The sequence below is a fragment of the Bos grunniens genome, chromosome 8 (genome assembly GCF_055505025.1).
Source record: "Bos grunniens cultivar Pamir isolate PY7600 chromosome 8, Bosgru_T2T1.0, whole genome shotgun sequence".
NCBI classification, from domain to species: Eukaryota; Metazoa; Chordata; class Mammalia; order Artiodactyla; family Bovidae; genus Bos; species Bos grunniens.
In genome coordinates, this window is record NC_141172.1 from 50829983 (window position 1) to 50847797 (window position 17815).

At 38.1% G+C, this 17815-nt stretch overlaps 1 protein-coding gene across 5 annotated transcripts in view; it reads left to right on the plus strand.

Annotated features, from left to right (window-relative positions):
- Positions 1 to 17815, plus strand: part of PCSK5 (proprotein convertase subtilisin/kexin type 5) — a 522373-nt gene that overhangs the window by 322406 nt on the left and 182152 nt on the right. For all 5 annotated transcript variants that reach the window (XM_086415564.1, XM_086415560.1, XM_086415561.1 and 2 more), the window contains 2 exons: positions 3812 to 3948; positions 15270 to 15413. In XM_086415564.1, the coding sequence (XP_086271690.1) occupies positions 3812 to 3948; positions 15270 to 15413 (281 nt within the window). The remainder of the gene's footprint in view (positions 1 to 3811; positions 3949 to 15269; positions 15414 to 17815) is intronic.

Genomic DNA, 17815 nt, shown 5'->3' on the forward strand with positions numbered 1-17815 from the left:
TAATGTGTTTTAAATACCCTATTTCATAAGCAAATAATTTAAAACTTACAAAAGACAAACATCTAAAGAAAATCAAAAGTTCGGTTTCAACTGAGCCAAATGAGTGCTTTACGCATTCTATCAGCTTTATGTTAAATTGTGATGAAGCACTAAATAAAGAAAACAAAAAGAAAAAAGAGAACCTCCCAAAATATTCGATTAATGTCTAATTCTGTAGTGAACACAAATACCGTCTAGGAAGTTGTGGATAATTCTGAAATTAATATCCATTTACATTTGGGAAATAATAATATAACACATAGCTGTCAATAGCTATAAAATGTCTTATTATTTAGTTGCCATAACATCATAGAAGCATGTGGTAGCCCTGACACTTTGACTGACTCTTTAAGTGAAAGGGGAGGAAAAAAGCTTACAGTAATTATATGAGTTATTTCCTGAGTTAAGTAACCCTCAAAAGGATGTACTACATTTAATGGCAGTCCTTTCTACCAGGTTTTATCCAAGCAATTTATTTGAAAACCGCTCACAGGGATAGGGCTGTGGGGCACCCTTTTAATAACTGGCTACATAATTTGTGCCACCGCATGCATATATCATTTCAGTGAGCACACGATTATGAAGTCAATTGACAGAACAAGGTTTCACTGCAATAGGAGATATGGACACGGGCATGGAGTTAATCTACTCCAGCTTTCAGCACACTGGCCTTGCTTTATTAACATCTGATCCACACTAATAATGCTGACATGTGTCTGTTTTCTTCACTGTTGGCAGAGCACAGACATTCAGACAGAGCACTGGACCTCTTAGCTGATAAACAACCGCACAATTAGAATCTCTATAGTGGTGTCCAATGGTTTGACACTTGGTTTGAGCAAGTATATTCTTTGCAACATGAATCTCATCTGCTAACTACGTTACCTTTTGTTATATGCAGACAACATAAGGTTTTTAAACAGTACAGTACTAAAGATAGGGAATAGATTAAGTATTGAATTGGAATAAAAATAAAAGTGTGGGATTAGAAAAGTCAATGCCCAGCTAGTTGAAACAACAACAATCAGTGTCTATTTCTCTCCTCATCAACTCTTTTAGCAAAATGCAGTGATCGTGTTTGGCTGCATTTTAATTCCTCTCCTCAACTTGTATGTCCACATGAAATTAATGAGCATTCCAGCCCTGCATAAAATGAAGAGACCAGGGTGGGAACCATTTAGCCAGAGAGACAAAGCCCGTTTATATTTGGGCTTTAAGACACTTTTGTGAGTAGTGAATTATGGATAGTTCTTCTGGGTACTAGTTTACATTTAATTTTCATTCCAAATGTGATTTTAAAATGATTGATCGCAGTGGAATGATTTTCAAAGTTGGAGAGGAAAGGGTGTAAGGGAAAAAAACATAGGGTCTGCTAATCCAGCAGTCAAATAACTGACCCGTGAGTAATTAAGAGTTGGCTGAGGTTGTGGAAACAAGACTGCCCCTCATGTGATGGCAGCCTCAAGTCTCCTTTGTAGTTTCTGGACCTGAGGCAGTGAGCCAAGTGTTCTGTCTAAACTGTTTGGGAATTGCTTTTAAGTTCAGCACTCTTGGAAAGGTATTCCGTGACAAGTTGTTGTTTCAGTGCCCTCAAATGGCACAACAGCCTCAATGAACTGGAACCTAAATTAGAACTGAAAAGGGCTGAGAAGTGGTTCTAGACCAATTTTCTGCCTCCATCCATTTCTGTGTCAACATGTTCGCTTCAGTAATGTCTCTCTGGCAGGAGGGGTTATTTGAAAACATTCCTTCTTCTCTACCTCTGTGTCTCCATTGCAGCCAACACACACTTTCTGGGTTTTGCATGAAGGACTCAATATGTAAGTCAGTTGTTTAATGGCCCAGCAATTTCTTCCTGGCCAAGTCCAGTTTCAAGCGTTAACTTGTGAAACAAGCCCTACAATGATAGTGCATGCACTGTAGGATCTCCTGGATGTGTGTACCACCCATGATCTATTGAAGATCATTTACAATGGAAAGACACTCATGTAAGGAGCCACCATTTCCATCTCTGTTAGCATGAGGGAAAGCTGCCCAATCCAACATGGTCCTCATTGAAATGCCACACCCCTCTGTTCAGAAGTAGCCTTTTACAGATAGTGTACAGATATTCTACAAAAAAAAGACAAGACCTCCTTCATTATGAATGGAGGCAGTGATTTTCAAAATTTATATGAAAAAGTCACAAAACATGTATGAATACTCCAAAGATCTGTAATGTTTTCTATTAAAGAGATCTGTTCAACTTTAACTCAGCCTTCTCAATTTTCTGGACATGGGACACTGAGAATGCTGCTAAAATACTTTTTTCTTCTTTCAAGAGCTCAGGAACCTGTAACAGGTGATTTTCCTGTTTATTGTTCTTCTCCAAGTGTCAGCCACTTACCTTACACAGTCCCTATTTACACCATCCAACCCTTCTGTTTGAGAAGCCAGCTGGTATTTTAGAGGGAGCCTCAAACACATTTATATAACACACATACAAAAAAAAATCAGAGTCATTATGTATTAGTTACAATGAGATTAAAGTGGTTTTGTTTTTAGAACAGCATATTTTTCCCCCAATGGGAATAGCCACACAGAAGTTCACATTGGAGCCACCAGTTTCCTTGGTGAACATGAAATTAAAGCAAGGAGAGTTGACTGAATGTCACAAATAGCTATCAACATCCAGTTGTCATGACCTGTGTATTTATCTGCTCTGAAGGATAGATAATATCCTAGTAACTGGATATGGTTCGAGCAGAAAAAGATTTCATACAGGGAATTAGGAACTTAGAAAATTATTGGACAGACTGGAAGGACAGAATCTAGGCTGCAGTTCCAGGCATGACTTCCTGAACTGGATAATATTAATGGGCATGGTCTTTTCATTTAGGGGTAATTTCCATATAATTCACTTTCAATGTAAATAATTGAGGAAGTTTTGATAAATATATACTTGCATAACTATACATTAGTTTCAAGATATAAAACTGTTCTTCCACTCCCAAAACTTCCATCATGCCCCTGCCTCCTCCCTCCTGGCCCATGGCAACCACTGATCTGTTTCTGTTTAAGTAGTGTTTTCTATAATGTCATATGAAATTGAATCAGATAGTACATAATCTTTTGTGTCTGACTTTTTCCACTTAGCTTATTGCCTTTGAAATTCATTCATGTTGTTGCAGTTATTAATCATTCAAATTGGTATTACTAGGTAGTGTTTCCTTGTATGAATATAGCATAATTTATTTACCCATTTACCAGATGATGGACACCTGAGTTGCTGATAGTTTTTGACCATTATGAATGATGCTGCTGTGAACATTCATGTGGAGTTCTTTATGTGGACACATGTCTTTACTCCTCTTGGGGGGATAGCTTAGTCATATGGTAAGAACTATCTAACTGTTGTTAAGAGCAGCTGCACCATTTTACATATCTATCAGCAGTGTAAGCAAGCTTCAGTTGCTCCACATCTCCAACTCATGGTACTACCAGGCTTGTGGGTAGAGTTTTAGCCTTGGTTCCCTGATACCCACGTCATTATCCCTCCCAGATTTGTTACTGCTTGGCAAGTCCCATGCCTGTTTCCCAATAATTATGTGTGTGTATGTACTTGTGTGTGTGTATTTGGATCTACTAATCAGTGATGCCTAGGATGAAGACAATCTCCAGTGCTGAACTGAACATGTGATGGATACAGAGAGGTCTTTGATCATGGTCTTGACTGGATCCTCGCTAAATTTTAAACAACACACAAAAGCAATGTTTTATGGCTCTCTCTCAGGCTTTTTGATCATTCCATGGAAGGATTTAAAAATTGGGAATTCATGACCATTCATTGCTGGGGAGAACGAGCTGCTGGTGACTGGATCCTGGAAGTTTATGACACTCCCTCTCAGCTGAGGAACTTCAAGACTCCAGGTAAGAACTCTCTTTCTATAATTTGATTTATTGTACAGAAAAACGGTGTATATTCTGGCCAATAAATGTGTTTCCCATTCATATATCAACCTTATCCTTTATCATGTAATTCTACGCCTCGAGTTGTCCTCCTGTACTCCAATTCTTGAGATTACCATTAGAAAAGTAATAATTTAGGATAAGAATTCAAGAAAAGACCTTTAAATATAAAGACAAGATAAAACATGACAGCTATTGATTGATATTTCAGAATTATGAGCCATGTCTCTAACCACCTTCCATTACTTTATCAAAAAACAAGCCAGCCTTGTCCCCGTGCAATGGGTTAAATCACATAGTTATAAGAGCAGACAGGTTTCCTTCGATATCTTTTTTCTGAGTTTGCTTTAAATTTAATTTTCAGCGCAGACAAGACCTTGAGCTTGGCCTATGCCAGCTAAACTGGTTGCCACCTAAAAAAATGAGTGATAGCACTCTGCCCTGCATGAGACCAAGAGCTAAGTAAAGAGAAAGCTTTCCTGATATGTAAAACACGGTAATGATGTCAACAGAATTCTTTTCAGGTCATCTCAGGCTGTGTTGCCACACATGGCCTGTTTCCCTCTTCCTGCTAGTGTATGAACCTTATTTGTAACATAAAATAAGGAAAAGTACAAATGCAGCGTGAGATGGGAGACTGAACAGTTTTTTGCAGCACCCTGTGTTCAGTATCAGTAATCCAAGTCTATGCCCCAACCAGTAATGCTGAAGAAGCTGAAGTTGAATATTTCTATGAAGACCTACAATACCTTCTAGAACTAACACCCAAAAAAGATGTCCTTTTCATTACAGGGACTGGAATGCAAAAGTAGGAAGTCAAGAGATACCTGGAGTAACAGGCAAATTTGGCCTTGCAGTACAAAACGAAGCAGGGCAAAGGCTAACAGAGTTGTGCTTAGAGAACACACTGGTCATAGCAAACACCCTTTTCCAACAACACAAGAGAAGACTCTACACATGGACCTCACCAGATGGTCAATACCAAATCAGATTGATTATATTCTTTGCAGCCAAAGATAGAGAAGCTCTATACAGTCAGCAAAAACACCACCAGGAGCTGACTGTGGCTCAGACCAGGAACTCCTTATTGCAAAATTCAAACTTAAATTGAAGAAAGTAGGGAAAACCACTAGGCCATTCAGGTATGACCTAAATCAAATCCCTTATGATTATATGATGGAAGTGACAAATAGATTCAAGGCATTAGATCTGATAGACAGAGTGCCTGAAGAACTATGGATTAAGGTTTGTGACATTGCACAGGAGGCAGTGTTCAAGACCATCCCCAAGAAAAAGAAATGCAAAAAGGCAAAATGGTCTGAGGAGGCCTTACAAATAGCTGAGAAAAGAAAAGAAGCAAAAGGCAAAGGAGAAAAGGAAAGATACACCCATTTGAATGCAGAGTTCCAAAGAAGAGCAAGGAGAGATAAGAAAGCCTTCCTCAGTGATCAACACAAAGAAATAGAGGAAAACAATAGACTGGAAAAGACTAGAGATCTCTTCAAGAAAATTAGAGATACCAAGGGAACATTTCATGCAAAGATGGGCACAATAAAGGACAGAAATGGTATGGACCTAACAGAAGCAGAAGATATTAAGAGGTGGTAAGAATACACAGAAGAACTATACAAAAAAGATCTTCATGACCCAGATAATCACAATAGTGTGATTACTCACCTTGGGCCAGACATCCTGTAATGTGAAGTCAAGTGGGCCTTAGGAAGCATCACTACAAACAAAGCTAGTGAGGTGATGGAATCCCAGTTGAGCTATTTCAAATCCTAAAAGATGATGCTGTGAAAGTGCTGCACTCCATATGCCAGCAAATTTGGAAAACTCAGCAGTGGCCACAGGACTGGAAAGGTCAGTTTTCATTCCAATCCCAAAGAAAGGCAATGCCAAAGAATGCTCAAATTACTGCACAATTGCACTCATCTCACATGCTAGTAAAGTAATGCTCAAAATTCTCCAAGCCAGGCTTCAGCAATACATGAACTGTGAACTTCCAGATGTTCAAGCTGGTTTTAGAAAAGGCAGAGGAACCAGAGATCAAGTTGCCAACATCTGCTGGATCATGGAAAAAGCAAGCAAGTTCCAGAAAAACATCAAATTCTGTTTTATTGACTGCACCAAAGCTTTTGACTGTGTGGACACAACAAACTGTGGAAAATTCTTAAAGAGATGGGAATACTAGACCACCTGACCTGCCTCCTGCAAAACCTGTAAGCAGGTCAAGAGGCAACAGTTAGAACTGGACATGGAACAACAGACTGGTTCCAAATCAGGAAGGAGTACGTCAAGGCTGTATATTGTCACCCTGCTTGTTTAACTTACATGCAGAGTACATCATGAGAAATACCAGGCTGGATGAAGCACAAACTGGGCTCAAGATTGCCAGAAGAAATATCAATAACCTCAGATATGCAGATGATACCACCCTTATGGCAGAAAGCAAAGAAATAAAGAGCTTCTTGATAAAAGTGAAAGAAGAGAGTGAAAAAGATGGCTTAAAACTCAACATTCAGAAAGCTAAGATCATGGCATCTGGTCTCATCACTTCATGGCAAATAGATGGGAAACAATAGAAACAGTGAGAGACTTTATTTTCTTGGGCTCCAAAATCACTGCAGATGATGACTGCAGCCATGAAATTAATAGACGCTTTTTGCTCCTTGGAAGAAAAGCTATGACCAACCAAGACAACATACTAAAAAGCAGAGACATTACTTTACCAACAAAGGTCCGTGTAGTCAATGCTATGGTTTTTCCAGTAGTCATGTGTGGATGTGAGAGTTAGACTGTAAAGAAAGCTGAACACCAAAGAATTGATGCTTTTGAATTGTGGTATTGGAGAAGACTCTAGAGAGTCCCCTGGACTGCAAAGAGATCCAACCAGTCTATCCTAAAGGAAATCAGTCCTGAATATTCATTAGAAGGACTGATGCTGAAGCTGAAACTCTAATACTTTGGCTACCTGATACTAAGAACTGACTTATTTGAAAAGACCCTGATGCTGGGAAAGATTGAAGGTGGGAGGAGAAGGGGACGACAGAGGATGAGATGGTTGGATGGCATCACCAACTCAATGGACATGAGTTTGTGTAACCTCTGGGAATTGGTGATAGACAGGGAAGCCTGGCGTGTGCAGTCCATGGGATCATAGAGTCAGACATGACTGAGTGACTGAACTTTTTGCCTGTGGCGGAGCCCTGAGTAGTACTTGCCTAGTAACAAATGCTCTCTTTGTTTGATAACTACCCCAGTTCCCACCCAGCCGTGGCCACATCTTCCATCATCTAATAAGTTGTTGCCTCTTAATCCTTTGTCTAGTCCATCTGCAGAAGAACAAGGCTTGAGGGCCGTTATAGGACTGGTGTACAATTCTAAGTCCTCTTTTGATCAGAATAGATTAACCCAAACATTCTGTAGTTAACTGTAATGGTATGTATCATTTGGATACTGTGGGTTGTATTGGGCAAAAGAAACAAACAGTAAAGTGAAAAGTGAAGCATACATTTTTTTAATTGTTTTTAATTTCTTATTTATTTTACTGTGTTGGATCTTAGTGGAGTATGCAGGATCTTTAGTTGCAGCACGTGGAATCAAATCCAGGCCCCCTGCATTGAGAGCACAGAGTCAGCCACTGGACCCCCAAGGAAGTCCCCCTGCTGCATACATTTGCCACACTTTTGCCCACCAGTCAGGGGAAGTCACTCATTCTGAGAGGTCCATTTTTAGGGCACACGGTGTAGCCATCTCTTTCCCTTTATTCCATGATGTGGTTCATCTGTGTTGTCACAGTGGTCCCAGACTCAGGGGAATCAAAACCATCATGGTAGCAAGGTCACAATGAATCAGGGTAAAAGTTTTGTGAAAGCATATCAGCCCCGCACACCTCCAGCAGCCACCATATATGTAATAATTGCCAAGGTCTTACTCAGAAACCAGATTTTTGTCAACAAGGCAGGGTTGACAGAAAACATCTGAATAAACTAGATCCTAGTTACTGGAAAGCTTTCACTTGTTCCTAATCTCAGTTCCCAGGACCTTCCCCTCTCCTTCCTCTTCTCTTCAAACCATGCCTCTTGCTCATGCCATGGAGATGCACTATGCCAAGGCACTCAGGGGCAATAGCAGGCATGGTAGCTGGACTGGGCTGCCCTGACCAAAGGGCAGCTCCCACTAGATCCATCAGCATGTGTCACTCTTACGTCTCAGGAGATCTAAGCGAAATAAACACTGTCTAGATGTGGCAGTTGTGTGCCAAGAAAGGTGCAGCCTACAGACATAAGGGGTGCACTATCTACTGAGGATTTGAGACAGTTATATATAAAAGTAACTCTTTAATATCACCATTCTAATGCATCTCAGTGATAAAATGCTCCTCCCCACAAGCAGACTGCCCCTAGGGGCACACTGATGACAGACCTGGGGTTTGCATTCATGTGTGTGAGGCTACTAATCTCTCTCTCTGCCCTCAAGGAGTTCAGAGTCTATCCAGAGTTTATTGTGATTGTCATGTCGTGTCGTGAAGTCACTCAGTCATGTCCGATTCTTTGCCACCTCAGGGACTGTAGCCTACCAGGCTCCTCCCTCCATGGGATTCTCCAGGCAAGAGTACTGGAGTGGGTTGCCATTTCCTTCTCCAGGGAATCTTCCCAACCCAGGGATTGAACCCAGGTCTCCTACATTCCAGGCAGACGCTTTAACCTCTGAGCCACCAGGGAAGCCCCCTACTGTGATTATCTGTGTTAAAAGGTCTCTGCAGTAGCTCTGATCTAGAGTTGTCTATTTCGTATCATTGACTTCTCCTTATACTGTTTAAATGTTTAACAGCAGTCACCTCCAGTCATCTTAAGAGATGCTCCTTTGTGCCAGAAGAGATACCCTAATGCTATATAACCTGGGGTCAGAAGGCTTTAATAGAAACACATAGTCTTCAGGTATCCTTTCTTCAAGTAACCTTTCAGGTCAGGATTAGACACAATTTTGAAAAGGGACTTTCACTTTTTTCTGTTTCTGTCATTGTTACTATGGCATACAGTCCTCCAATTAATGCGGGATTTCTTTAGTAATTCAATTGCAGATGTAGAATCTTCTAGCCCAATTAAATAGTTGAATCATTTCCAAAATATATGTACATATATATATGTATATATATGTATATGTATATATATTTATATTTATATATATATATGGCTCCAAACTTGAGTTTATTTATTATTTCTTCCCACTTGTTAATTATTAAAACATAATAAGGTTTTTGGAGGATTTTTTTCTTATTCTTGTTCCATTGCATATTAAATCTATCTTTGATTTTTACCTTGGGCAGATTGCATTTGAGTGTTAGCAAACAGAATGGATTTTCTCTTATTCTGCATGTATACTGCTATTTCTTCACAAGATATTGCCATTTCCACTGCAAAACCTCTAGAGATTTACCATCATTGCTTTTTCTTTAATAAAGTTGGGAGGGCGAAAAAAAAAAAAAAAAGAAATTAGCAAATGGAAAAAGTAGTAGGGGAGGAAAAAATTGACAGCCCAAATATGGCAGCATTTGATGTGAATTGTGGCAGAGATCCTAAGGAAATAAAATTACATAATAAGTGAAAAATAAAAAGATAAATTGCCCGGCAAGGGTGTCCCCAGAGGGCTTATGATGTACTTCAGAAATGGCACCAGGGGAAATAATCAGTTATGAGTCAGCACTCTCTAAACACTTACAAGGGTAAATTTTTAGATCCAAGATGATCTTAAGTTAAATGGACCAGGTTTTAGAGTGACTGATGGATGGGGTTTCCCATACTGTCTTTGTATCATGTGCTCCAGTTATGCACTTGAGAGAAGCCATAAGGAAAAGAGGTTCTCTTTTTGCATTGCCACCTAAAGGCAGTCAGATAGGTCATTAATTTCAGGTAGTCATTCATTTCTTGACGGCACTTAATGTCTACGACTTGAAATCCTGAGACTGAATAACACCCTAATTATGATTAGCATAGTTATTAACAAGTGAGTCCAAAGAAAAGCTGGCAGAGGGCAAACCAAGTATAAACCAGCCTGCTGGCCCAGTGCACATGTCAGAAAACAATGAATGTGGCCCAGAATACATTTTTAAACCTCATATGCTTATACTCCTAGAAACGACCAGGAAGACAGAATTATATAACAGTTTAAGAATGTAAGATTTGGATACAGAATTTTTTTTAATTGAGGGGTAATTGACATATTAGTTTTAGTTGTACAATTGTACAATTTTATATTTGTATATACTACAAAACAATAACCACAATAAGTCTAGTAAACATCCATCACCTCACATAATTTTTTTCCTGTGATGAGACCTTTTAAGATACACTGTTTAACGACTTAGTTGTATACAATACACTATTATTAAACATACTCACCAATCTGTACATTATACCCCCAGGACTTAATAATGTTTTACTGGATGTTTGTACCATTTGATCCCCTTCATCTATTACATCCACTCATACACACCTCCTGCCTCTAGCAACCACCAATCTGTTCTGTGTATCTATGTGTTCAATCTTCTACTTTTTAAAATTTTTTAAGACTCCACATATCAGAGATCATATAGTATCTGTCATTTTCTATCTGACTTCACTTAGCAAGGTCCATTCATGTTTTCCCAAGTGGAAAGATTCCGTTTTATGGCCAAATATTATCTATATACATTTATATGAGTATGTGTCTATGTGTGTGTGTGTGTATCCATTCATCCATCATCGGACATGTGGGCTGCCTTCTTTTTTAGGCTATCTAAATAATGCTGCAGTGAACATGTGGGTACATAGAACTTTTAAGAGTGTTTTTTTTTTTTTTTTTCCAGAAGTGGAATTTCTGGACCACATGGTAGATCTATTTTTAATTTTTTGAGGAAATGCCATAATTTTTCCAGAATGGCTGAAAATTCACATTCCCACCAACAGGGCATAAAGATTCCCTTTTCTCCACTTCCTCACCAATATTTGCTATTTCTTGTCTTTTTGATAATAGCCATTCTAACAGGTGTAAAATAATAGCTCATTGTGGTTTTAATTTGCATTTCTTGGATGATTAGTGATGTTGAGCACCTCTTCATGCTGGCCATCTGTATGTACTCTTTTGAAAAATGTTTATTTAGATCCTCTTCCCATGTTTTAATCAGATTGCTTTTCTGCTGTTGAGTTGTATGAGATCTTTATATGTTTTGGATATTTGCCGCTTATCAGATATATGATTTGCAAATGTTTTCCACAAGTTACATTCTCATTTAATTGATGATTTCCTTTGCTGTGCAGAAGCTCTATAGTTTGATATCGCTCCATGTGTTAATTTTTGTATTTGTTCCCTTTGCTTTTGTTGTCAAATACAAAAACCATTCCCAAGATCAGTGTCAAGGAGTGTGCCACTGGTTTTCTTCTAGAAGTGTTATGGTTTCAGGTCTTACATTCAGATCTTTAAGCCATTACAAGTTAGTTTTTGTGCGTGGTGTTAGCGGTCCAGTTTTTCTAACACCGTTTGTTGAAGACTGCCTTTTCTCTATTGCATCAATATATTCTTGGCTAGTCTGTCATAAATTGACTATATACATGCGCATCTCTGTTTCATTCATTTATCTGTTTTTATGTCAATACCATTACTATTTGATTATTTGTAATATGGTTTGAAATCAGAGAGCGTGATAACTCCAGCTGTGTTCTTTCTCAAGATTGCTTTGGCTATTTTGGGTCTTTGGGGTCCATAAAAATTTTAGGATTCTTTGTTCTATTTCTGTGAAAAATGCCTTTGGAATTTTCCTAAGGATTACATTGAATCTGTAGATTGCTTTAGGTAGTAGGGACATTTTTATAATATTCCTATAATTCATGAACATGGAATATCTTTCCATTTATTCATGTCAATTTATTTCATCAATTTCTTACAGTTTCCAATGTACACATATTTCACCTTCTTGGTTATATTTATTCCTAGGTATTGTGTTCTTTTGATGCAGTTGTAAATAGGATTGCTTTCTCTGATAATTTGTCATTTGTATAAAGAAATGCAACAGATTTTTGTACATTAATTTTGTATCTTGAAACTTCTTTGACTTTGTTGCTTAGTTCTAAGTTTTTTGGTAGCATCTTTAGGGGTTTCTATATGTAATATGTTATCTGCAAATGTTTTACTTCTTCCTTTATAACTTATATGCCTTTTCTTTCTTTTTCTTGCCTACATCCTTGTTCCTGATCTTTACTATGTTGACAAATGTTCCCTCTATAACCACTTTGTTGAAAGTCTTTTTCATAAATGGATGTTGAATTCTGTCAATGCTTTTTTGCGTCCATTGAGCTAATTATGAGTTTTAAGCCTTCATTTTGTTACTGTGGAAAATGAGAGTGATTGATTCTCAGATGTTGAAACAAGCTTTCATCCCTGAAATACCATTTGATTATGATGTATTATCCTTCTAAGGTACTGATGTATTCAGTTTGCTAATATTTTGTTAAGGATTTTTGCATCTATGTTTACATCTGGTTTTGATATCAGAGTAACATGTATGCTCAATTCAGTCACATCCTATTCTTTGTGACCACATGGACTATAGCCCTTCAGGCTCCTCTGGCCATAGAATTTTTCAGGCAAGAATATTGGAGTGGATTGCCATTTTCTACTCCAGGGAATCTTCCCAACCCAATGATCAAACCCTTGGCAGGCAGATTCTTTACCACTGTGCCCCCTGGAAACCCATCAGAGTAATAATACTGACTTCATAAAATGAGTTTTGAAGTATTCCTTCCTCTCCTATTTTTTGGAAGAATTTGAGAAGGATCGGGCTCCCCAGGTGGTGCTAGTGGTAAGAACTTGCCTGCCAATGCAGGAGACCTAAGAGACACAGGTTCGATCCCTGAGTTGGGAAGATCCATGGGAGGAGAGCATGGCAACCCACAACAGTATTCTTGCCTGGTGAATCCCATGGATAGAGGAGATTGGCAGGCTACAGTCCATAGGGTCACACAGAGTTAGACATGATTAAATCAACTTTGCATGCACGCACAAGAAGGATTGGTAATAATTTTTATTAAACTGTTCGGTAGAATCCACTAGTGAAGTGTCTAATCCTGGACATACCTTTGTTAGGAAGTTCTTGATTACTGATTCAATCTCCTTACAATAATTGGTCTATTCAGATTTCAATTTCTTCATGATTCAGTCTTAGTCGAATATATATTTCTAGGAATTCATTCATTTCTTGTAGGTCTTCCAGTTTGTTAGTATATAATTGCTGATAGTAGTCTTATGAGCCCTTATTTTGTATTAATTAAGATGTCTCCTTTTTAATTTCTGGTTTGAGGCTTTCTCTCTTCTTCTTTGTGAATCTGCCAATTGATAAATTGGTTTATCAATTTTATTCATAGTCTTAGAGGATGTGTGAACCTAAGCCCCACTAACCAGCAGAGCCAGCAACCTAGAGGTGTCCCCTGGGTGCCAGCTGAGGGTACAAGCCCTTTCTTTTGGTACCAACAAGATGGAGAGGCCAAGGGAGAACATACAGATGGCTCCCATGAGCCTCCATCTTTGGAGAGTATTCAGTAGGTCCTCATCTGTATGTTAAATTACATGTCTGCCCCTCAGCCAGTGCTTTAAGATAAGCAAATAAGCCTATTTCCCAGAAAGTCTGGGTGCTATGCAGTCAACCGCCTTTGTTCAATACCCAAGGGTGAGAGCCCACGCTGGTGAACTCTTTAGTGGACCCAAGCCCCACTGGCTTTCAGAGCTACATGGTCTGGGGGCTCAAGTGCAGGTCTTAAAAGTTGTGATACCCAATGTAGGGATCAAACTTTTCACTCCTTGAGGGAGAAGCTGGGGCCACTCAGCTGCCTTTTTTTTTTTTTTTTTTTCTGGAGGAAACTGTCCCATGTGTGGCTGTAGAGTCACTGAGTGTATGAGAAGCAGTGAGTTCAGGACCTTCCTATATTACTCTTAAATCAGAACCCCCAAATGGGTTTTAATATCAGTCTGTCCTCTTACTGCTTTGGGGAACTTTATCAGCCTCTGTGCCTCTGTCTTCTCATCTTTATAGTGAAAATATCTATTTACCCCCACTTGTGACCACTGAATAGAATAAAATGTACTTAGCATAAAGTAAGTACTTATAAAAAATAAGCATCAATTTGATGGGGATAATAGATGCTAACAGATAAATTATCAGATATCTGAAGTTCATCACTCTCTGGACTGTGACAGAGCCCAACCCCAACCTTACCTAGATTCTCTGTATTATGCCAAGATAAGAAGGAGATCTAAGGTGTGTGGGCATGGGGGGGAAGTATCCTGCCTTCCTGCCAGCATATTTCCATGTTTTTAATGATTCTGTCTTAATCACTTTTACTTAAGATTCATATTAAAAAGAACTACAGTAAGTCAGGGAAACTACAGTAAGTCAGCAAAACATGTTTTGCATTAAAGATTTTAGTTTTATAAAGCTGAGAAATGAATGACTAAGGATTAGGCAAATGTTCCTTGAGAGCCTGCCATCCAAAGGAGGAAAAGCACTTCCCTCGTGCCCCAAGGTGCCCATGGCAGGGAAATGCTCCGACAGTACCACCCAGTAGAACATGCTGCCAGCAGTGGAAATGTTTCCTATAGCTGTGCTGTCCACCGTAGTGCCACTAGTCATATATGGTTACTGAGCACTTGAAATGTGGTCTGACTGAAGAACTGAGGTTTAAATTGTAGTTACACAGAAACAGCCAAATGGGTCGAGTGACTGTCACTGGACAGCACAGGTCTATCAGTTAATATAGTGATATATTCTTAAGACTGACTGAGCCCTTGAATTGGGTGAAACAAAGTAGTTGTTATAATCTTTTTATTTTTGATAAACAAGTCAGAGAATGTCGATCCTGCTTTTAATGTAAATAAGACCTTTATACCTAGAAAAAGAAAGCCTTCTGTAAGATTCTAGGATTCTCTTAAATACTCATAATTTGACATTCAGCCCTTGATCCAGCAATCTGAGATGGTTGTTTCTTACCAAAAAAAGAGCTGATTAAATTAGGATGTATGCTGCAATTGTTACTCAGGAAATACATGGTATGTGACTTATTCAATAGTTAATTCTGCAAGCAGTGGAAAATGCATTTCTAGCCCTGTATGTGATGCAGTGATTCATATGAATCTGTTTCCCGCAGTTCTATTTTTCTACCGCTTTTTCTTCAGTTAGAAGGAATGAAAGAAATTGTAAAGCTCAAGAGAGAATGTTTGCTCATGACATACTTTTATTATTGTTTCCCAAGGTAAATTGAAAGAATGGTCTCTGGTCCTCTACGGCACCTCTGTGCAGCCATACTCACCCACCAATGAGTTCCCTAAAGTGGAACGTGTCCGGTATAGCCGAGTCGAAGACCCGACCGACGACTACGGGACGGAGGATTATGCAGGTGAGCTGGCTTCCAGTGAGAAGGCAGGCTGAGGAAAAAAAACTCACGCGTCATTCCCCCAAGGAGACACACTTCTACTCATATTGTGATCTATTTTAATCCATCTTCCTTTCTATCCCTTAAACATATTTGTATGTGTACATTCATATATTCAAATATCAATGTTTTTTTCTTCAAAACTAAAATCACACTGTATATAGAACATTCATATCCTTTTTTCCCATTAAAGGTATTATTAAGAGCATATTTCCCTGTTGTCAAATATCCCTAGAACACATATTTAAAAGACAGCATAATCATCCATCCTGTGATTGTATTATATTTAATCCATAATCTGAGATATGTAGTTTGCTTTACATTTTACACTATTTTAAATAAGAGCTTAATGAATATCATTATCAGTTTTTGACTATATCATCTTTGACTGTTTCTTTAGAATAGAGTTCTAAGAATTACTGCATCAAAGGGAATCGTCAGTTTTAGGGCTTAGATATGTTGCTTTCCAGACAACATGTACCAGTCTACACCATGACCAGTGCACGAATGTTACTGCCCTCATTCCTGCCAGCCTTGAGTGGAAAGAAAAAAGCAAAAGAACAGATTTAAATTTTTATAGCTCTGACTCCTGGTAAATCTAAATATTTAGTAAAGCAAACCATTTTTTCCTTTGTAGTTCTCTGAATTGTGTCTTTTACTCACTTGTCAATTCAAAGTGGCAGCATTTTTCTTATTTATAAAAACTCTTTGTATGCTATTGACTCTCACATTGTCTCATATTTGCTGGAAACCATTTCTCTGTTATCACCTGCTTCCAAAATGCAGTTTTTGTTTGGAGGGCAGTTTATAGTTTCATATAACATTTATAATTTCTTTTATACAGAATGTTTATTCTTTAAAAATAAATATCCATATTTTTATAATCTGGTTTTACATTTGGCCATTAACTCATCTAGAACTTACTTTCATTTATAATATACAGTGTAAAGTGAAGTTCTGTTTTTATCCTCCAAACAGACTAATGACTGAGTTGTCATCCCTACTTTTACTGTTTCCTTTATAACAGCACAGTAATTTCTTATACCAGGGTCTCTTCTGGTACCACTTTTTCTGGTTTATCAATCTAATAATACTTAATCCAGTAGCACCCACGCTATATTTTAATATGCTGAATATCTACTTATTCTCATAGCAATTCTTAAGTCCCTCTTTAAAAATCTCATTGAAATTTAGTTTGAATTTACATGCAATCTCATGGGAAGAATTCTTTTTACAATTTACAGTCTTTCCATCCAAAACAGACTTTTTTACTGAAATCCTTTAATTTTATGACGTGTTTTTCTTGGTAGTATTATTTCTACATATTTTGGGTCTAGTTACTACTGTAATGGAAAATATTCCATATTTTCTAACTACTGTATTCTGGTATCAGAGATATCTATTGGCTAGTGTATGTTTATCTTACATCTGACCATTTCACTTACCTTTATTTGTGTATTTTAGAGTTGCTTTTCTGGAGCAGTTAGGTACTATAGCCATATCCTCTGCAAATTATCTTGTCTCTTTCCCAGTGCGTTTCTGAGTCCTGTCTTATTGTATTGTTTACCACTTCCAGCAGCATGCAGTTCTTCTGGGATATAACACTTAACAAAAAAGGCTTTCCCTAATGAAGAACTGTTTTTAAATAGCAGTTGATTGTACCTTTAGACTGGAACCATCTTGTCTTCCTGCAGCTAAGCTCTCTGAGATTCTTTTTCATTAATCACTTTAACAGAGTATTTGAAATATGCATTTGGTTCCTTTTATTCTGAACAGGTAGTATCCCAGTGTCAATAGAGAATTCAGACCAATTGAACTAACCAGAGCTAGATTGTGTTCAACTTTTGCTTTGCGTTTATAATATTACTGTTCATGTTACAACCAGCAAACCATTTATTTTGTCTTCTCTGATAGGAGAAAGTATATTTAAAAACATGAATGGAGCATAATAATAATATATTACTATGTGTCTTATGGTATGTTTCCCATTCAATTTTTGGTAATCTTAAAATTCTAAACAGTTATATACATTTTGTGGTTTTTCTCACTGCATCTCCAAAATGTCCACATTGGCACTTGTGAGAAAACAAAGACAATTATTTCATTATGACCCAGCAACCTAAAATGCTAAACTGCATCTGGGATAGTTTAGGATTATGAAAGAAACAGCACAGCATGTGACCCTGCCATACAGAGTCCTTTGGCACATATCAAGAATAAATGGTTTGGGGTTTTTGGTTTTTTTTTAATTGTAGTAATCATCTGGTGAAAATTTAGGGCCACCCAATAACTCCTTTTCTTTGGAGCTGTGATTTTCACTTTCATTAAGAAGTCAGCCTTTGAGAGGGTCAGATGGCATTCTCATA